The sequence below is a fragment of the Capricornis sumatraensis genome, chromosome 7 (assembly GCF_032405125.1).
Source record: "Capricornis sumatraensis isolate serow.1 chromosome 7, serow.2, whole genome shotgun sequence".
Taxonomy (NCBI): domain Eukaryota; kingdom Metazoa; phylum Chordata; class Mammalia; order Artiodactyla; family Bovidae; genus Capricornis; species Capricornis sumatraensis.
Window position 1 is genome coordinate 29,190,341 of NC_091075.1, and position 23,273 is coordinate 29,213,613.

Genomic DNA, 23,273 nt, shown 5'->3' on the forward strand with positions numbered 1-23,273 from the left:
TCAGTCTTACAAAATGGTTGAAACTTCATAAAACCATCTTCTACTCCAATGTACAGTCAAACCAAGTAGCTCACATTTAAATTCTGCCTCTCCTGATATTGTTGTTGTTCAGTTGCTGAGTCTGACTCTTTGTGACCCCTTAGACTGTAGTGCACCAGGCTCCTCTGTTCTCCACTATCTCCCAGAGTTTGCTCAAACTCATGTCCATTGAGTTGGTGATGCCATCCAACCATCTCACCTTCTGTTGCTCCCTTCTTCTCCTGCCCTCAATCTTTACCAGTATCAGGGTCTTTTCCAATGAGTGGACTCTTCACATCAGGTGACTAAGCATTGCAACTTCAGCATCTGTTTTTCCAAGAAATATTCAGGGTTAATTTCCTTTAGAATTGACTGGTTTGATTTCCTTGCTGTGCAAGAGACTCTCAGTAGTCTTCTCCAGCACCACAATTTGAAAGCATCAGTTCTTCGATGCTCAGCCTTCTTTATGGTCCACCTCTCATATCTGGACATGACTACTGGAAAAACCATAGCTTTGAGTACATAGAGCTTTGTCAGCATTGTGATGTCTCTGCTTTTTGTCTTCTGTTTGTCATAACTTTCCTTCCAAGGAGCAAGTTTCTTTTAATTTCATGACTGTAGTCACTGTCTGCAGTGATTTTGAAGCCCAAGAATATAAAATCTGTCACTGCTTCCACATTTTTTCCCTTCTATTTGTCATGAAGTGACGGGACTGGATGCCATGATCTTTTTTATTTTGAATGTTGAGTTTTAAGCCAGCTTTTTCACTCTGCTCTTTCCCACTACTCAAGAGGCTCTTTAGTTCCCCTTCACTTTCTGCCATTGACTTCCCTGGTCACTCAGCTGGTAAAGAATCCTCCTGCAATGCAGGAGACCCTAGTTCAATTCCTGGGTCAGGAAGATCCGCTGGAAAACAGATAGGTTACCCACTCCAGTATTCTTGGGCTTCCTTGGTGGCTCAGCTGGTGAAGGATCTGCCTGCAATGTGGGAGACCTGGGTTTGATCTCTGGGTTGGTAAGATCCCCTGGAGAAGGGAATGGCTACCCACTCCAGTATTCTGGCCTGGAGAATTCCATGGACTAGTCCATGGGGTCACAAAGAGTTGGACACAACTGAGTGACTTTCACTTCACTTCCCTTCACTTCACTTTCTGCTATTAAAGTGGTATTATCTGCATACGTGAGGTTGTTGGTATTTCTCCTGGCAGTCTTGATTCCAGCTTGTTATTCATCCAGCCTGGTATGTCTCATGATGTACCTTGTATAGATGTTAAATAAGAAGGGCTACAATATACAGCCTTGAGGTACTCATTTCCCAATTTGGAACCAGTTAGTTGTTTCCTGTTGGATTCTAACTGTTGGTTCTTAATTTACATACAGGTTTCTTAGCAGACAGGTCAGGTGGTCTGGTACTCCCATCTCTTTAAGAGTTTTTCACAGTTTATTGTGATTCATACAAAGGCTTTCATGTAGTCAATGAAGCAGAAGTAGATGTTTTTCTGGAACTCCTTTGCTTTTTCTATGATCTAATGAATGTTGGCAATTTGATCTTTGGTTTCTCTGCTTTTTCTAAACCCAGCTTGTACATCTGGAAGTTCTTAGTTCATGTACTCTTGATATACTTGTCTAGATTTACATGGGAAAGCTATTTTCTATTTCTGTTACTGAAAATATGGTAAGGTTCCCTAGTGGCTCAGTGGTGAAGATTTTGCCTGCAATGCAGGAGACCCAGGAGATGCAGGTTCAAACCCTGGGTCAGGAAGATCCCCTGGATAAGGGCATGGCAACCCACTCTAGTACTCTTGCCTGGAGAATCCCATGGACAGAGGACCCTGACAGACTACAGTCCATAGGGTTGCAAAGAGTTGAACATGAGTAAAGCAACTTAGCGCACAACTAGTATACGGTTTGTTCTACAGAGCACTTCTGGTCATGTATTTAGTTTTCTCATTTCAGCGGTGTATAACCTAAGTGCTATATCTGAGACCCAGTGATACTTATAATACACTTATTGATTAACACAAACTTTTCAAATCTTTTTGGTTACTTTGAGTTCTTCTAACCATGCTTATTTGATTTAATTCTGTTTAAATTTAACTGTTTCTTTTTTAAAAATCAGAGTATTTTGCTTCCTGAGATCAGAAACAGAGGGCATTATGCTTTCTAAATGAACCACAATTTATGTTGCAATTATGAAAATGAACGTAATAAACACATGTTCTTTCCTATACTCTTAAGTCAGAGTTACATATTGTTCTGTCCAACCAGTCATTATGACTGAATGACTCAAAGAGTTAACTGTACCTGGGACATATTTATTAAACATATTCAATTTTAAATTAAGCAATAATGCCAATTATAATCATATAGCAAATGTTTTATTGAATTCCGCATACCTAAAATATTTTAAGTTGCAAATCATCATTTTAAGTTCCTTATAAATTTATTTCTTCTTACTGTAAGATGCAATAATAGAAGAGGATTCTGGACAACATATTGTTTTTAGAAACTAAAATAAAAACATTTTAATTAGCTTTGGAAAATGGAACAATCGTCAGTCTTACCAAAATATTAAATCCAGGTGTTTTAGTATAGTAAATGCTCTAAAAATTATTAGAGTTGAGAGATTAGAATGATTCATAAATTCACAGTTCATTTCAGTCACTCAGGCCTGGCTGACTCTTAGCGATCCCATGAACTGCAGCATGCTAGGCCTCCCTGTCCATCATGAACCCCTGGAGTCCACCCAAACCCATGTCCTTCGAGTTGGTGATGCCATCCAACCATCTTATCCTCTGTTGTCCCCTTCTCCTCCTGCCCTCAATCTTTCCTAGCATCAGGGTCTTTTCAAATGAGTCAGCTCTTCGCATCAGGTGGCCAAAGTATTGGAGTTTCAGCTTCAACATAAGTCCTTCCAATGAACACTCAGGGCTGATCTTTAGAATGGACTGGTTGGATCTCCTTGCAGTCCAAGGGACTCTCAAGAGTCTTCTCCAACACCACAGTTCAAAAGCATCAATTCTTCTGTGCTCAGCCTTCTTTATAGTCCAACTCTCACATCCATACATGACCACTGGAAAAACCATAGCCTTGACTAGACGGACCTTTGTTGGCAAAGTAATGTCTCTGCTTTTGAATATGCTATCTAGGTTGGTCATAACTTTCCTTCCAAAGAGTAAGCATCTTTTAATTCCCTGGCTGCAGTCACCATCTGCAGTGATTTTGGAGCCCAGAAAAATAAAGTCAACCACTGTTTCCCCATCTATTTCCCATGAAGTGATGGGACAAGATGCCATGATCTTAGTTTTCTGAATGTTGAGCTTTAAGCCCACTTTTTCACTCTCTTCTTTCACTTTCATCAAGAGGCTCTTTAGTTCGTCTTCACTTTCTCCCATAAGGATGGTGTCATCTGTATATCTGAGGTTGTTGATGTTTCTCCCGGCAATCTTGATTCCAGCTTGTGCTTCCTCCAGCCCAGTGTTTCCCATGATGTACTCTGCTGCTGCTGCTAAGTCGCGTCAGTTATGTTCGACTCTGTGCGACCCCATAGATGTCAGCTCACCAGGGTCTCCCATCCCTGAAATTCTCCAGGCAAGAACAATGGAGTGGGTTGCCATTTCCTTCTCCAATGCATGAAAGTGAAAATTGAAAGTGAGGTAACTCAGTTTTGTCTGACTCTTAGCGACCCCATGGACTGTAGCCTACCAGCCTCCTCTGTCCATGAGATTCTCCAGGCAAGAGTACTGGAGTGGGTTGCCATTGCCTTCTCCGATGATGTACTCTGCATATAAATTAAATAAGCAGGATGACAATATACAGCCTTGACGCACTCCTTTCCCTATTTGGAGCCAGTCTGTTGTTCCATGTCCAGTTCTAACTGTTGCTTCCTGACCTGCATACAAGGATTAGTGATATATAAATTAATATTGAAATTAATACAATACTGAGATCACATAAATATTACATAATATTCTTAATTCTTTCTCTTCTTTGTCTACACAATATCCTCAGAAACCACCTTTACTCTGATGACCTTGGGTATCACCTGTATGTACTGATCACTTCCAAATACACAGATCACTTCCAGTGTACCTTGAACTCTCCACTGAGCTCCAGTCTTCCACAAATTGCTCTCTGTGTGATACCTCTAGCTTGATGTTTTATAAGAACTATAAAAGTAACATTTCAAATTTGAACTTGTCTTTCTTCTAACCCTGCTCTTCCTTCTATTAGATTTTCTCCACCTGACGAGTGCTTACTTCCCAGGTGGTGCTATTGGCAAAGAATCCACCTACCAATGCAGAAGGTGCAACAGATGCAGGTTTGATCCCTGGATCTTGACATTCCTCTGGAGGAGGAAATGTTACCCACTCCAATATTTGTGCCTAGAAAATCCCATGGACAGAGGAGCCTGGTAGGCTACACCCCATGGGGCTGCAAAGAGTCAGACATGACTGAGTGACTGAGCACACACACACACACTATATGACATCAGCCAGGACAGCGTCACAAGGCTACCCCTATCTGGGATATGGTTATGGAAAGGGGAGTTGGAAATTGGGTTTGTGCTAGTAGCTGATAATATTTGAGTCACCTACTTACAAGCCATGTTGCTTTTGGAAATAATTTCTTTGTGTCACAATTTTCTTGTCTGTGAATTTATTGCTGAAAAAGAGTGTATACTCAGTAAATGTTAGCTTTGTTTTGGTCACCTATTGCTGCCTAGCAAATTGCCCTAAAATGCAGTGCCCTAAAACAGCAACTATTTGTTATTTTCATGATTGTGCTAATAGTAACAAATGAGGTTAGATTGCTAGAGAAGACTCAAGGCCCCAAACGATGATACTTATCTACAGTTTCTTGCAGACAAAGAATACAAATAGCAACAGCAATAAAGTATTCTTTGTGATCAAAGGCTACAAAGGTTCCAGAGAGGCCAGGAGTGAGCTCTAATTGTCTTCTCTCCATAAGGCCATATCAGGACATGCTTTCTGTCTTAGATCAGGAACCGCTAACAGATGTGTGGATATCTCAAAACCTGGGAGCTCAAATGAAGTCTTTTATCAGAATTTCTTGTACTTTACTGGTCACGTAGGCATTTTCTATTGCGTAACCAGCATCAACTATGGAACCGTCTATCTCACTGTGGCCAGGCGCAAATTATTATTATCAATGAACAATGCTAACAAGCTGATGCCAACCACTCAAACTCATGAGGGTTTCATAATTTCAAAACGAAACTGTTAATCAGTAGTTTCTCATCTTGACCAAGGATCAGTGCCTTGTGGATGCTTTAGGAGAGCAACTCACCCCAATTCTAGGCCTGCTGAAATTAACCTTCATCGTACAGTAATTCTCTGGATTTTTGGACTCAGTTGAGTAATTTTTCTAAGCCATATGGTACCAGCTAAGACCACTCATCCAGCTGCATTCCAGAGTACCCAAGATGGATGCTTTCATTCATATGTGAGACATCTTAGCTGGGTTTGCTGTAATGACTGGAAGCTAGCTGGACCTCACTTTCCTTTAGGTAGTTGGACTTGTGTAACAGGCTTAGGGCTCTGAGACTGCAAATTTGGAACATATCAGGCCTCTTAAGACCTAGGCTTGGAAATGGTGCTGTGTAACTTGCCATATATTCTCTTTGTCTGAACAAGTCACAGGGCCAGCTCAGATTCATAAACAGGGAGATGAACTCCATCTGCTGATGGGAGGTAAGGCATGAACTTTTAGGGACAGGAAGAATTTTTGGTGGGCATGTTTGTAGACAATCTGTCATGATTATTATTCTTGTTGTTATAATTACTGTATTATTATTACTAGAACTATTGTTTAGTCAAAGTAAGAAAGCATTATCTTGCCTGGACTTCTGAAATAGCCTCCTAACAGGTATCTTTGGTTCCAGTCTCACTCCCTTTTTAAAAAAAATTAATTTATTTTTTATTGAAGGATAATTGCTTTACAGAATTTTGCTGTTTTCTGTCAAACTTCAATATGAATCAGCCATAGGTATACATATATCCCCTCCCTTTTGAAGCTCCCTCTCATCTCCCTCCCCATTCCCACCCCTCCCAACCCCATCCCAGGGTTGATATAGAGCCCTTGTTTGAGTTTCCTGAGCCATATAGCAAATTCACTCCCTTCTTTTATCTTCACAGGCAGGCAGATATATCATCTTAAAATGTTTTCTGACAACAGAAGGACAAACAACCCAATTGAATAATGGGCAAAAGACTTTTTGAGAATATACATTTCTCCAAAGAAGATATACAAATGCTCAGTAAACACACAAAAAGATAGCCAACACCTTTAGTCATTAGGAAAATGCATATCAAAATCACTGCAAGGTACCATTTCACATTTACTGGGATTTACATAATAAAAAAATGGAAAACAACAAGTGTTGGTGGGGATGTGCCGAAATTGAAACCTTTGTACGTAGTTAGTTGGAATGTGAAATGGTGTGGTCTCTATGGGAAACAGTTTGATGATTCCTTGAACAGCTAAATATAGTATTACCGTATGACTGAGAAATTTTACTTCTAGATGTAAACTCGTTCCTGCCAGCCTCTTCCAGGAATGCTGTGCTGACCAATTTCCCCTTTGTATATGCGTTTCTGTTCCATCCATTCTTCCCAAGATAAGCTCCTTCTTGTGCTTAGGTTTCAGCATAACTTGTCTTTCCTGTCTAAGTTCCACTGCTACTTTCTAACTTAGCACTCTGTATTCTTCATACAAATTGCGTTACTTGCCATTTAGAAATAGTTTATTTATCTGTTCGGTGTTATTGGTCTGTCTTTCTCACTGGAATTTTCACTTCCTGAGGGCACAGGTCTGTCCTGTTATACATCCAGGAACTTAGCATGTACCTAGCACATAGCTGGCAATTCAGTTATTTGTAAAAATGGACAACCAAAGGAACTCTGTTATGAAGTATAAAAAGGACGTGTCACTATGTAATAGGTTGATGAAAATTTAATGGTCTTCAACCAGTTTTGCCATGATCTGTGTAATAAACTTTTGTGGTAATATTCCTTGAAGACAAGAAGAGGGGCTTTGTAGTTAGTCAGACCTTAGTTTTCTTTGTGTTCCTACTAGTTGTCTTAGAGGTAAGTTCCTTAATCTCCATGGATCTTATTTTCCCAATTAGGCAAACTTGAGTAATTTTGTTTATCTTGCAGGATTTTTAAGGATTAAAGATAAGAGGAATAGTATCAAGTACAGTGCCTGCCACACAGTGATGCTCAGTAACTATAGGGAATTAGTGTTTGTTTTATTTGTAAGAAGGATCACAGAAAGGGAAAGCTAAAAACATTATCTAGGTAAGTATTGATCGCAAAATTGAGTTTTTATAGACTAAACAAAGCATCTAAAGTAAAACCTTGTGATATCTGAATGGAGCTAGTAAAAAGAAATATTCCCCCCCCCCCCTTATCTTTGCCCTTTCTGCAATCTTTTTGCATTATACCTTTATGTATGTATTTATTTCTATATTTCCATATTTGATATATATTTAATATATACATGAATTTATAAGGCAATCACAAACATTTGAACTCTGATAATCAAGAAGTCAAATGTTGATTTTTTTAGATAGAAAAAAGGTTTTGTGGTTATGTTAAAGAAAGAGTCCTTTATTTTTTAGAGATATATCCTAAAGTATTTATTGATGGAAATTATATGATATTTTGGATTTGCCTGTATATCATGAGTGAGAATTGGGCAGATTGATTGGATTAGAAACATATGGGGATATAGTTGAGGATTACTGACCCTGGGTAATGTATGTGTGGGAATTGTTTTGTGTATTTTACTTTTTCATAATTATAAGTAGGGAAGAAAGGAAATGGAGAGTTTAAGCTTATACAGAGAGTAGGGAGATGTTCTAGGCACTTTTCCCACTCACCGAAATTGTCAGCCAGGGATGAGCAAAGAGTGACATTTGGGGGCCTGCTAGTACAAAGGCTGAGTTGTGAGGCTGTCACAACATAATGAAGTTCAGTAGGTTTCAAGTCACATCTATTCACGTGTGAAATTTTAAGTAACATTTTTCAGTGACTCACTCTTACATCTGAATGAGGAGGAAGGGATCACCAGACATTTGAGGGAACTCCCTGACATGAAACACAAAAGCAAAAAATCAAGAAGCCAACATCAAGGAAACTCCAAGGAAACAGATAGTAAAACAAAATTATAAATAATTAAAATTATAATTAATATTCAGAGAAAGATGGAGGATAATGCATACATGAATAAAGAAGATGTCAAGAATAATAAAGATAATTTGAAAATTAAAAATATAATTATCAGTTTAGTTCAGTCAGTCATTCGTATCTGACTCTTTGTTACCCCATGGACTGCAGCACTCCAGGCCTCCCTGTCCATCACCAACTTCTGGAGTTTATACTCAGACTCACGTCCATTGAGTCAGTGATACCATCCAACCATCTCATCCTCTGTTGTCCCCTTCTCCTCCCGCCTTCAATCTTTCCCAGCATCAGGGTCTTTTCAAATGAGTCAGCTCTTTGCATCAGGTTGCCAAACTACTGGAGTTTCAGCTTCAGCATCAGTCCTTCCAGTGAACACTCAGGACTGATTTCCTTTAGGATGGACTGGTTGGATCTCCTCGCAGTCCAAGGGACTCTCTAGAGTCTTCTCCAACACCGCAGTTCAAAAGCATCAATTCTTCCACACTCAGCTTTCTTTATAGTCCAACTCTCACATCCATACATGACCGCAGGAAAAACCATAGCCTTGACTAGATGGACCTTTGTTGGCAAAGTAATGTCTCTGCTTTTTAATATGTTGTCTAGCTTGGTCATAACTTTCCTTCCAAGGTGTAAGGCGTCTTTTAATTTCATGGCTGGAGTCACCATCTGCAGTGATTTTGGAGCCCTGCAAAATAAAGTCTGTCACGGTTTCCACTGTTTCCCCATCTATTTGCCATGAAGTGATGGGACCAGATACCATGATCTTCATTTTCTGAATGTTGAGCTTTAAGCCAACTTTTTCACTCTCTTCTTTCACTTTCATTGAGAGGATCTTTAGTTCTTCACTTTCTGCCATAAGGGTGGAGTCATCTGCATATCTGAGGTTGTTGGTATTTCTCCTGGCAATCTTGATTCCAGCTTGTGCTTCATCCAGCTTGGCATTTATCATGATGTACTCTGCATAGAAATTAAATAAGCAGGGTGACAATATGCAGCCTTGATGTACTCCTTTTCCTATTTGGAACCCGTCTGTTGTTCCATGTCCAGTTCCAACTGTTGCTTCCTTACTTGCATACAGATTTCTCAAGAGGCAGGTCAGGTGGCCTGGTATTCCCATCTCTAAGAATTTTCCACAGTTTGTTGTGATCCGCACAGTCAAAGGCATTGACACAGTCAATAAAGGAGAAATAGATGTTTTTCTGGAACTCTCTTGCTCTTTTGATGATCCAGCCGATGTTGGCAATTTGATCTCTGGTTCTTCTGCCTTTTCTCAATCCAGCTTGAACATCTGGAAGTTCATGGTTCACGTCCTGTTGATGCCTGGCTTGGAGAATTTTGAGCCTTACTTTACTAGCGTGTGAGATGAGTGCAATTTTGTGGTAGTTTGAGCATTCTTTGGCATTGCCTTTCTTAGCGATTGGAATGAAAACTGACCTTTTCTAGTCCTGTGGCCACTGCTGAGTTTTCCAAATTTGCTGACATAGTGAGGGCAGCACTTTCACAGCATCATCTTTTAGTATTTGAAATAATAGCTCAACTGGAATTCTATCACCTCCACTAGCTTTGTTCGTAGTGATGCTTCCTAAGGCCCACTTGACTTCACATTCCAGGATCTAGCTCCAGGTGAGTGATCACACTATCGTGATTATCTGGGTTGTGAAGATCTTTTTTGTATAGTTCTTCTGTGTGTTCTTGCCACCTCTTCTTAATATCTTCTGCTTCTGTTACATCCATCCCATTTCTGTCTTTTTCTTGAGCCCATCTTTGCATGAAATATTCTCTTGGTATCTCTAATTTTTTTTCAAGAAAATATAATTATAGAGTTTAATTATTGAATTTAAAATTATAGAACATGAGCTGAAGGAAATATCTGGAAGCTTGGTCGCACTTATTTACCTTATTTACAGAAGGGGACTCTGGAACTCTAGGGAAAAATGACAGTTATGGAACCACTGGAAAGTGATTGTACCTGCAGGGTCCTAGCAGTGTGAGTTTTAAACTATTTTAGGGTTCAGTTGTGACTGCACATTAACATTAAACAGAAAGCTTTTAAAATTTTAATAATGCCTCGGTCTCATTTCTATTGGCTTTAGTTTGAATAAAGTAGAACGAGGCATTATTATTTTTAAAAGTTCCCCAGATAATTCTCTTGTAATGCATGGGTTGGGATCTAGTGTAAGCTTCTCAAAAGCAAAGCCCATGCTTTATTTATTAGTATGTACACTGCTTTGTACATAATAAGCTTTTAATATTTTCCGTGGAAATAATCATCATCACTGATGGTGGCTCCAAGTTAGAGGAGTAAAGGTTCAACTATTTGCCTTTCCCCAGTCCCTGTAACTTCTACACACCATCTGATCAAATAAATGATTATACCCTAGTTTTTAAAGAGAGCTTTTTTTTTTTTTGATCATATCCTAGGCATTTCACTTCATCTGTAAACATTTCAGTAGTGACCTCTGAAAGATAGTCTTTAAAAAAACCAAATAATTATCTTAAAAAATTCACAGTGTTTACTTAATATGATAGATTTTCAAGTAGTGTTCAAATTTCCAGTGTCTCATAAATATAGAAACAAGATCCACATCTCTGTTGCTCTCTCCCCCTTTTCTTCTCTCTCCTTTCCTTGAAGTTATTTTTTGAGCAATTTATTTGTCCTGTAATTTTCTACAAGAGGTGCTAAGTGCATCTGCCTCAAGCATATTCCTTTGCCTGGGGTGGGGGAAACACTGCTTTATAAGTGACTGTGTGTCCTTCCATTAGGTAGCACGTGGTGTAAAGAGGGCCATTTTTATTAGGTTGTACATGAAAAGATTACATAAACAATCTGCCACAGTAATCTTAAGTTTTCTTCCTAGGGCAGGATACTTTTAAGATCTAAGCCTTCTACTTTAAGATCGATGTGCTTTGCAGAAAAAGCTGTGGTAGGGACCCCTTTTTGGCTGAGCTGTGGTTCTTTATTGTGCTTGAGAATCCTCTATGAGGCTTGTTAAAAGTGTAGATTCCTGTGCCCAAAAAGATTCTGATTCAAGATCTCAGAGGAGACACTGGGAGGCCTCGTACTTAATAGACTGATATCCATGCAGGTGTTTTGTTGATCACAGTTTGTAAAAGCACGATAAATATCACAGCATTTTCATCCCGTGTCTAGGGTTTGGCCTTTGCAGAGTTTATTTTACCTTCTTACACTGTCACAAAGGGAGACCTGCCCTTCAGTGGTCAGTGTCTCACAGTCCTATTTTGGAACTTACTTAGAATTGGTTTATTAAATTCTAACTTTTTATAAGTAAAGACCTGATTTTACTATTCTATGTTATTTTAGTGAAACAAAGTTCAGTAATATTAGAAACTTTGTGGAAAACAGAAGAAAAGGAAAAGGAAGTATTTACTGAAGAGGTCACGATTTCATTTAGTCTTTTAGCAAAATAGTTCTCAAGACTAAATATATTCACTTACCTCATTAATCACGCTTAGGCCTTTCCCTATGCTCCATATTAATGACCAACTAGACAACTGTTCAGAACAGGAGGCGAGTAGTAGTAGTCCCTGTTTGTCAGTAGCTAATTATTTTTTATCATGCCTGCCTATACAGAGAGAAAACTGATACAGCATATCTGTAAAAAAAAAAAATATATATATATATTACATCATGTATTTGAATATTTGTTGATATTTTTGTATTTGATACATATTTCATAGGTTTATATACACAGAATTATATAGAAATTTTTTTTCTTCTGAATGTATCTTTCTGCAAGTTCATAGGAAAAAAACAAACTTAGATGCCATGATCAAAGTGAATCTTTCTGTCAGCCATCACGTAATTGAATAACTCTGTTCATTTGAGACACTATAATATGGACTTTTGCATACATTTTTAGAATCTAATTTGTTTTTAAGAAGTATTTATGTATAAGAATTTCTCCTACAGAATTTTTCAAATTATTTTTTTACTTAAATTATAGATATTTTACTATTATTACAAATGGATAATGCTATTCTTTGGAGACATACTAGTTCCCAGAGGGACATATCTTCTAAAGTCATTATATGGCCATTGAAAATGTAAGATTCAGTGCATGAGTTCATGCAAATATTTACTGAGCACCTAGTATGCCCCAGCTACTCTTCTGTTCTCTAAAGATACAGCAACCAATGAAACAGAAAAAAACAAAACAAAACAAAACAAAAAAACAAAGCAGAACTGCCCTCTTGGAGCTTACAACATAGCAGGAAATGATATTTTGGGTAGTAAAAAATGATAAGGTTGAAAAATAGGAGAGGGAACAGGGATTGTTTGGGCTTCCTGGAAATGGCTCACTGAGAAGGTAACACTGAGTAGTGAACTGATTGAATTGAAAGAGTGAGCCTTGGAGCTATCTAGGAGAACATTCCGAGCAAAGAGAATGGTAAGTGCAAAGGTCCTTAGGTGAATATGTGATTGATCTTTTGGGAAACAGAGTGGAGAGAGTAGTAGGAGAGGAGGTTAGAGTGGTAATAGTGTGTCTGGAAGTGAAATTCATTTCATATTTAGGATCTTTTTTTTTCCTTTTTTTTGTTGGAAGTGAGATTGAAAACCATTGAATGGGTTTGAGAAGGGGGATGGTGCAATCTGACTAAGGGCCTTAACTGGACCCATTGCTAGCTTCTGTGGTAGAAACAGACTGAAGATGGGCAATACTGGAAGCAGGGTAGGTGGTTAGGAAGATTTTTACAGTAACCTGGATAAGAGACGGTGGCTTGGATCAGAGTACTTGTAGAGGTTGGGACACATGGTTGGATTTTGATGTATTATAATAATATAGGTGACAGAATTTACTGATAGAATTTAATTTTATGTCCAAGTTATAAGCCCAGCATTTAATTTATAAATCAATGTATAATTCTTTCAACTATAGAAAAGTAGGAATGTTATATATGAAGCAGATGATTTAAATCTTTTTATATACTATGAAAGGTACTTTATCAAGGTAATTAAAATATTTGATGATGAATAAATAGTACTTCCTGATACATATTTATATTTTATTAGCAGGATAATTAAAACTCAATCCTATTATATACTGAGTTAATTTTATCTTTTGTAAAGTATTTAGTTAAAAGCTTAATGTCTTACATCTTCTAACATTTGTAGTTAAAATAGAAGAGCTGGTTGTATAAGTTAAATGGAAGAAATATATTTATTTAATGTAATGTTTAATCACGTGAAGGGCTCAGATAATTTTTTTTTTTTCTGAGATCTATCAGTAGAGGGCAGCAAAGTTTCAAGCAGTATGTTTTTAGGTTCCTGGGAGGCTTTGCAAAGGAAAGCAAAGCCTTTCTCTCTTTTTTTTTGTTTGTTGCTCTTAAGTTTGTTCTGGCTTGCTTTTTAATGAAGAGCTTTGGTAATATCACTTAAAAGCCCTGTAGCTCCAGTGTTCTTGCCTGGGGAATCCCAGGGCTGGGGGAGCCTGGTGGGCTTCCGTCTATGGGATCACACAGAGTCAGACACGACTGAAGTGACTTAGCAGCAGCAGCAGCAGCTTTGGTTCAGATATTTAACCAACTGTTCCCTTAGGTGCTATAGATACTTTCTTAATGAGAGCATGTCTTTTTTTCTTTCTGTAATTTAGGGAGTACCAGGGCCAGGAAAATATGACATTAAGAGTCAATTTCAGAAGCATAAAAGTGCGACATCAAATGTGAATGGTGCATCACCTGCTTTTCTTTCTCGATCCAAGGTAATGTTCTACAGTTGTTTCGCAGATAGAGGATAACAGGTAAAAGGAAACACTAGCGACAAATTCAGTGGTGTTAGGAAGATTATAAAAAGAAAAGTGGTATATAAACAAATTGGGAACAGATATAGTCTAGGCAAATCATATTGCCAAAAATGTGGGTAGACTTAAATGACATAAGATTACAATATTAAGAATATTGCAGAGATTGGTATTCAAATTGTAATTTTTATTAAGCATTTTCTACTAAGCAAATTTGCATATGTGAAAGTTCAGTTTATCTTATAAGAAATTTTACTCTGGGTTTTAAATATATTTTGCTAATGAGTATATGAATGGAAGGTGATCAAACCAGTCATGAAACTTCATGAAACATCATGAAAAATGCTGGGTTGGATGAAGCACAAGCTGGAATCAAGATTGCCGGGAGAAATATCAATAACCTCAGATATGCAGATGACACCACCCTTATGGCAGAAAACGAAGAGGAACTAAAGAGCCTCTTGATGAAAGTGAAAGAGGAGAGTGAAAAAGTTGGCTTGAAACCAGATGTTCAGAAAATGAAGATCATGGTATCTGGTCCCATCACTTCATGGCAAATAAATGGGGAAACAGTGGAAGTAGTGACAGACTATTTTTTGGGCTCCAAAATCACTGCAGATAGTGACTGCAGCCCTGACATTAGAAGACATGCCTTGGAAGAAATGATATGACCAACTTAGATAGCATATTCAAAAGCAGAGACATTACTTTGCCAACAAAGGTCTGTCTAGTCAAGGCTATGGTTTTTCCAGTAGTCATGTATGGATGTGAGAGTTGGACTGTGAAGAAAGCTGAGCGCTGAAGAATTGATGCTTTTAAACTGTGGTGTTGGGGAAGACTCTTAAGAGTCCCTTGGACTGTAAGGAGATCCAGCCAGTCCATTCTAAGGGAGATCAGTCCTGGGTATTCATTGGAGGGAATGATGCTGAAGCTGAAACTCCAGTACTTTGGCCACCTGATGCAAAGAGTTGACTCATTGGAAAAGACTCTGATGCTGGGAGGGATTGTGGGCAGGAGGAGAAGGGGACGACAGAGGATGAGATGGCTGGATGGCATCACTGACCCAATGGATGTGAGTCTGAGTGAACTCTGGGAGTTGGTGATGGAAAGGGAGGCCTGGCGTGCTGCAATTTATGGGGTTGCGAAGAGTTGGACACGACTGAGCAACTGAACTGAGCTGAAGCTATTCCTTAGGCAAGAACATTATAATTCTAACAAACATTTATAATGTGGCACTATCTGGGTCAAGTAGTTGTGATATTTCTCCAATTGTACTGTGTAAACTCTGATTATCTTACTTAACTAGGGAAGGTTATTAACCTTTAGATGACTACATGTGACTACTTTGGTTTCATTGTACTTAAGCACCTCCTTGGAGACAGTTAGATTGCAGGTATATTTTGGAGACATAATTAACATGACTTTTTAATGAGTTAATATTGTGGTAAGGGACTGCTGCTGCTACTGCTGCTAAGTCGCTTCAGTCGTGTCCGACTCTGTGCAACCCCATAGACGGCAGCCTACCAGGCTCCGCTGTCAATGGGACTCTCCAGGCAAGAACACTGGAGTGGATTGCCATTTCCTTCTCCAATGCATGACAGTGAAAAGTGAAAGTGAAGTCGCTCAGTCGTGTCTGACTCTTCGCGACCCCATGGGCTGCAGCCTACCAGGCTCCTCCGCCCATGGAATTTTCCAGGGAAGAGTACTGGAGTGGGGTGCCATTGCCTTCTCCGGGTAAGGGACTAGGAGGAATAAAGAATGAATACTAGGTTTTTGCCTTGAGCAGCTTGATGGTACTTGAGGTACAACACAGAATGAATGTAGGGGAGTGAGATACTGTGTGTGCCCTTGATTTTTAAAAATCACATTTTTGCAACCAGAACTCTCAGTTTTTATGCTGTTCTGTTCATCTAATATATAGTCCTAATGTGACATCACTTGGCATCAATTATAATATTTTAAATATATTTCTCAGAAATGAAAAGGAATATGGTATCAGTTTTGCTTAAGGGATTCTGAAGTGAAAGATGTGGAAGAGTTATAACCAACAGGACTGCCTGCTAGGGTAGCGTTAGTGTTTAGTTGAATATGGATAGATTTATTAATGACTATGATTGAAAACAGAGAAGGCAGTGGCACCCCACTCCAGTACTCTTGCCTGGAAAATCCCATGGACGGAGGAGCCTGGTAGGCTGTAGTCCATGGGGTTGCGAAGAGTCAGACATGACTGAGCGACTTCACTTTCACTTTTCACTTTCGTGCATTGGAGAAGGAAATGGCAACCCACTCCAGTGTTCTTGCCTGGAGAATCCCAGGGACGAGGGAGCCTGGTGGGCTGCCGTCTATGCAGTCGCACAGAGTTGGACACGACTGAAGTGACTTAGCAGCAGCATGATTGAAAAAGCAATAATTCAGTTAACCGGTGGATTTAGAAGACAATTTTTGTTTTTTAGGAATAAAGACATATTATGTTTCTGGGATAGTTATTTTAAAAAGTCATTAACTTAAGGATTTGTCTGGTATTTTATCTAAATGCATTGAATTTTCTTATGTCTTCAACTAGTAATTTTTAAAACCTAAGATTTTCTTTATAATAATGCTTCTCAACTTTTGCTGCAAATTAGAATATTTTGGGAAATTTTAGTACAAATCCAATTGCTTTCTTTCCTGTCTCCCAGAGTTGATGGAGCTGGTCCAGAATAGGGCCCAGGCAGGCATCAATTGTTTTTTTAAACTTGTCAAGAAATGCAGCCAGGGTTGAATATTACCATTTAAAAATATTATACTCAGCATTTAAATAATAAGATAATATTTAGGAAGGCTTTGGAAATGTTTCTACATGAAAGGAGGCTAAAAGCAATATCTGAGCCTAGGCTAGATGATGTATTGGATGGGAAAATTGCATTAGAGGTATAATTAGATCAACTGACAAATTTGGAATATGAATGGTAGATTAAATAAAAGTCATATCATTGCTACATTAAGAAAATACATGTAAGAAAATATTCCTATTTTTAGTAAATGCACACAAACGATTTAGGGAGAAAGGGCTGGCCACAACACAACATACATAACTTTCCATTAAATAGTTCTGTGTGTGTGTGTGTCTTTGTGTGTGTGTAGAGATAGAGAGAGGGAATAATGGACATACAAACAGAAAAGCAGAAATAAAGCGGGCAAATGAAAAAAGTGAATGGTGTATTAACAGTAGGTGAACCTGGATAAACATGGCACAGGAATTTTCTGTATTATTTTTATTTATAACTTTGAATATTCCAAATTTTAAATTAATTCCAAATAAAAAAGTTAAAAAATAAATTATACAATCTATATGACATAAGATTTCATAGTTTACATATAGATACATTTAATCAGTCAGTGCAGTTCAGTAGCTCAGTCATGCCCGACTCTTTATGACCCCATGGACTGTAGCACACCAGGCTTCCCTGTAAATGAATATATCAAGTAAGCTTATTATAAGTTTATAATGTAAAAAATTTAATGTTATAAGTTAAAGTGATTTATGTACCGTTTGAATCGATAAGATTTTTTCTTAAGGTAGCTAATATTGTTGTGTTAATTGAATATACATATTCAGGAACTTTGTCAATTTGTAGTTTTATTACATAGAAGAAACTGTATTTGATCATATAGATTTCATTTATTATCTTAACTTTCAGAATATCTTAAATGTGGAGATTATCCATACACTATCATCTGAATCTCATAATGAGATGATGTCCTTTGAAAAGTCTTTCTGGCTTAGCAAAGTATATAATGTATTACTGTATTAATATACATCTGATTTTACTAAAAGTATATATTTTATGTTTTGATAGGTGTAAGATCTTAATTCATCTACATTTTCTTCACTTAATTAAGAAATAAACTCCAGATGTTATATTACTAAAAAGGCAGCTTTTAAGTCATGAAATATCAAAATGTAGCATTACTTTCTAACTGGCATATTTTCCTGTTCTTTACTAGAGGTTTGTCCCTATGAAATCAATCACTCCAGCTCCTGGCACATACAATGAATCTCGAACTGCTTTCAAGCCCTTGAAGAAAACATTAGGATTGAAAAATACCTCATTTGGTCAAAGTGCTGCTCGATTCACACAAGACTCTAAGACAGAGAAAATGCCAGGTTGGAAATTAATTGATATGTATCCACTCTAACTTGATGTAACTTAATATTCTTAACAAGATGGATGCACCAGGAAGTACAATTTTTTTTTGTTCTGTGGGTTGTGTTGTTAATTTAAGTCAACATTTTTTTTAAGCATTGACTATACACTAAACTCAGATAAAAATAATGTGTAATTTTAGTAAGATTTTAATTTAACTTATCACATATCTTAGTTGTAATTTTCTATTGCTTTCCTTTTTTTCAATAAAGTTCCTAATTTTCTCTTGGTAGATGAACATATATAATATAGTAACTATGTGGTCACTGCCAGTAATGTAACTTATAATATTCAATTTTGTTAAAATTTTATTTTGGGGGATGTGCAATCATGTGTTCTAGTATTCTCAGTGGGTATTTATATATATATATATAATATATATATGTTATATATAAGTATATACATTTATACATAATTATTATATATAATACATGTTATATATTTATATAGAGAGACATATACTAGATTATAGTGGGTAATCTTTATATAGCTAACAATATAACACAAAACAATAGAGCTTCCCAGGTGGCTCAGTGGGTAAAGAATTCACCATCAGTGCAGGAGACATGGGTTTGATTCCTGGGTTGGGAAGATCCCCTGGAGGAAGGCATGGCGACCAACTCCAGTATTCTTGCCTGGAGAATCCCGTGGACAAAGGAACCTAGTGGGCTACAGTCCATGGGGTCACAGAGAGTTGGAAACAGCTGAAGTAACTGAGCACACACACACTAGCGTATAGGTTGTCTGTTGCTGCATGACAAACTTAGTGGCTTAAAAAAATGCTTTTTCTGTCATATCTCATTAGTTTGTGGGGTTTCTGGAAGGCAGAGTTCAGATGAGACTGTCATTCAGAGTGTGTGCATAGCTCCAGCATTGCTGCCCCAGGGTAGCTGATTTTTGACATAGTAGCTCAGGGCTCCATGAGACCTGATAGGATGCTGCAAGACTTCTTATGACTGACCCTCAGAAAATCCCAGGACATCATTTCTGCTACATTCTATTAGTCAGTCAAATGACCCAGGGTAGCCCATATTGAACAGAAGGGCATGAAACTTTATCTCTCAATGACATGGATAGCAAAGAATTGGTAGCATTTTAAAAATTTTTTGTAAATGGAATCACACATTATTTAGAATTTTGTATATAATCTTTCATTGGCATAATGTTTTTGAGTTTCAATCATGTTGTTGCATTTATTTTTTCTTTTTATTATTGAGTAGTATTCCATTGTTTGGGTGTAGCACATTTTGTTTATCTGCTTACCAGCTGATGGACATTTGGTTTGTTTTAACTTCTCTTGGAAAAGTAATTAGAAGTAGAATTTCGGGGTCATATGGTAAGTATAAGTTTAACTTTGTAAGAAGCTGACAAATTGTTTTTCTTTTTTTTTTTTAATTTTAAAATCTTTAATTCTTACATGTGTTCCCAAACATGAACCCCAAAGCAAAGCACTTTGCATTCCTGTCAGCAATATATGAGAAGTCTTTCTAAAAAAGTTGCCTACAGTTACTCAGTTTATAAAGATGTATATAAAAAACAGAATAGTGCCCAGCCATAGAAGAGTGAACTTTTGCCATTTGTAGCAATATAGATCGACTTTGAGGATATTATGCTAAATGAAATGTCAGAGAAGAAAAGTACAGTATGATATCATTTATATGTGAAATCTAAAAAATACAACAAACTAAATAAACTGAATAAAAACAAAAAGAAGCAGACTCACAGATAAAGAGAACAAACTAGTGTTTACCAGTGAGGAGAGGGCAGAGGGGAGGAGTACAGAGGCAGGGATAAGTAAAAGGGTTATTATGGGATTATATGAAATCAGGTGTGTGAAACTTTTGAAAACTTTAAAGCACTATAGAATGTAAAGACTCATTCAATAAATACAATACAATAAAATAGTAAAGTTACTAAGTTTAAAAGAATTAAAAGGGTGCTTATTATTATATATTATGTTTTTCATAATTCTAGGTCCTGGGTTTTATAATATCCAAAACAATACGTTCATCGGCAACCTTAGCAATACCTACTGGAAGAAACCAAAGAAAAGTGCATTTGGTTCTTCTGTTCCTCGGACTCTCTTCCTGGTTCAGAAAGAAGTTTTTACTACTCCTGGGCCTGCTGATTATAAGGTAATATGTGAATACCAAAATTATATTATTTATATCTCATATGAAAAATTTAGAATTTACAAAATTACCTGTGGTATATGTACTTCATTATTATAAGCCATACTGTTGTTAAAATTATTTACATGTGGTCAATTATGGCATAAAAACAAATATTAATTTGGTTAAAGCTATGTTTATAATTTCTTTTTCAAAAATAGATCTTATTTGGGAATTCCCTGGTGGTTAGGTCACCATGCTTTCACTGCTGAAAGTGTGCAGGTGCAAGTTCAGTCCCTGATAGGGAAATTGTGATCTCACAAGCCATGTGGTATGGTTAAAAAAAAGAAGTCTTATTATTTAACTCTTTGAAGATCTCATATACTTTTGGCATTTGGAAATTTCTGGGACCAGATATTGAACCCATGCCCGCTGCACTGGCAGGTGAGTTCTTATCCACTGTACCTGCAGAGAAGTCCTCACTTCAGTTAGGTTTAGTTGCTCAGTCGTGTCCGAACTTTGCAACCCCATGGGCTGCAGCACACCAGGCCTCCCTGTCCATCATCAACTCCCGGAGTTTACTCAAACTCATGTCCATTGAGTCGGTGATGCCATCTAACCATCTCATCCTCTGTCATCCCCTTCTCCTCCTGCCTTCAATCTTTCCCAGCAGCAGGATCTTTTCAAATGAGTCAGTTCTTCCCATCAGGTGGCCAAAGTATTGACTGGAGTTTCAGCTTCAGTAACAGTCCTTCCAGTGAACACTCAGGACTGATTTCCTTTAGGATGGACTGGTTGGATCTCCTTGCAGTCCAAGGGCTTCTCCAACACCACAGTTCAAAAGCATCAATTCTTTGGTGCTCAGCTTTCTTTATAGTCCAATTCTCATATCCATACATGACTACTAGAAAAACCATAGCCTTGACTAGACAGTCCTTTGTTAGCAAAGTAATGTTTCTGCTTTTGAATATGCTATCTAGGTTGGTCATAATTTTTCTTCCAAGGAATAAGTGGCTTTTAATTTCATGGCTGCAGTCACCATCTGCAGTGATTTCGGAGCCCCGCAAAATAAAGTCTGTCATTGTTTCCACTGTTTCCCCATTAATTTGCCAGAAAGTGATGGGACCAGATGCCATCTTAGTTTTCTGAATGTTGGGTTTAAAGCCAACTTTTTCACTCTCCTCTTTCACATTCAACAAGAGGCTCTTTAGTTCTTCTTCACTTTCTGCCATAAGGGTGGTGTCATCTGCATATCAGAGGTTATTGACATTTCTCCCGGCATTCTTGATTCCAGCTTTTGCTTCATCCAGCTCAGCATTTCGCATGATGTACTCTGCACATAAGTTAAATAAGTAGGGTGACAATATATAGCCTTGCCATACTCCTTTTCCTATTTGGAAACAGTCTGTTGTTCCATGTCCAGTTCTAACTGTTGCTTTTTGACCTGCATGCAGATTTCTCAAGAGGCAGGTCAGGTGGTCTGGTATTCCCATCTCTTTCAGAATTTTCCACACTTTATTGTGATCCACAGAGTCCACGGCTTTGGCATAGTCAATAAATAAGAAGTAGATACTTTTCTGGAACTCTCTTGCTTTTTTCGATGATCCAGTGGATGTTGGCAATTTGATCTCTGGTTCCTCTGCCTTTTCTAAATCCAGCTTGAACATCTGGAAGTTTACTGTTCATGTATAGTTGAAGGCTGGCTTGGAGAATTTTGAGACTTACTTTGCTAGTGTGTGGGATGAGTACCATTTTGCGGTAGTTTGAACATTCTTTGACATTGTCTTTCTTTGGGATTGGAATGAAAACTGACCTTTTCCAGTCCTATGACCACTGCTGAGTTTTCCATATTTACTGGCTTACTGAGTACAGTGCATTCACAGCATCAGCTTTTAGAATTTGAAATAGCTCAGCTGGAATTCCATTACCTCCACTAGCTTTTTTTGTAGTGATGCTTCCTAAGGCCCACTTGACTTTGCATTCCAGGATGTCTGGCTCTAGGTGAGTGATCACACCATCGTGATTATCTGGGTTGTTGAAGATCTTTTTTGTATAGTTCTTCTGTGTGTTCTTGCCGCCTCTTCATAATATCTTCTGCTTCTGTTAGGTCCATACCATTTCTGTCCTTTATTGAGCTCATCTTTGCATGAAATGTTCCCTTGGTATCTCTGATTTTCTTGAAGAGATCTCTAGTCTTTCCCATTCTATTGTTTTCCTCTATTTTTTGCACTGATCACTGAGGAAGGCTTTCTTATCTCTCCTTCCTATTCTTTGGAACTCTGCATTCAAATGGGTGAATGTTTCATTTTCTCCCTTGCTTTCACTTCTCTTCTTTTCACAGCTCTTTGTAAGGCCTCCTCAGACAGCCATTTTACTTTTTTTGCATTTCTTTTTCTTGGGGATGGTCTTTATCTCTGTCACCTGTACGATGTCATGAATCTCTGTCCATAGTTCATCAGTCATTTTTTCTATCAGATCTAGTCCCTTAAATCTATTTCTCACTTCCAGTGTACAATCGTTAGGGATTTGATTTATGTCATACCTGAATGATCTAGTGGTTTTCCCTACTTAAGTCTGAATTTGGCAATAAGGAGTTCATGATCTGAGTCACAGTCAGCTTCCAGTCTTGTTTTTGCTGACAGTAGAGAGCTTCTTCATTTTTGGCTGCGAAGAATAAAATCAATCTGATTTCAGTGTTGACCATCTGGTGATGTCCATGTGTAGAGTCTTCTCTTGTGTTGTTGGAAGAGGGTGTTTGCTATGACCAGTGCATTTTCTTGGCAAAACTCTATTAGTCTTTGCCCTGCTTCATTCCGCATTCCAAGGCCAAATTTGCCTGTAACTCCTGGAGTTTCTTGAGTTCCTACTTTTGCATTCCAGTCCCCTATAATGAAAAGGACATCTTTTTTGGGTGTTAATTCTAGAAGGTTTTGTAGGTCTTCATAAAACATTCCGCTTCAGCTTCTTCAGCATCACTGGTCAGGGCAT

The 23,273-nt window shown here is 37.8% G+C and overlaps 1 protein-coding gene across 1 annotated transcript in view; it reads left to right on the forward strand.

The window, feature by feature from the left end:
- STPG2 (sperm tail PG-rich repeat containing 2) overlaps positions 1–23,273 on the forward strand; it is a 339,045-nt gene that overhangs the window by 117,588 nt on the left and 198,184 nt on the right. Inside the window, exons 6-7 of the mRNA XM_068974937.1 lie at positions 17,975–18,134; positions 20,149–20,310. Of these exons, the coding sequence (XP_068831038.1) occupies positions 17,975–18,134; positions 20,149–20,310 (322 nt within the window). The remainder of the gene's footprint in view (positions 1–17,974; positions 18,135–20,148; positions 20,311–23,273) is intronic.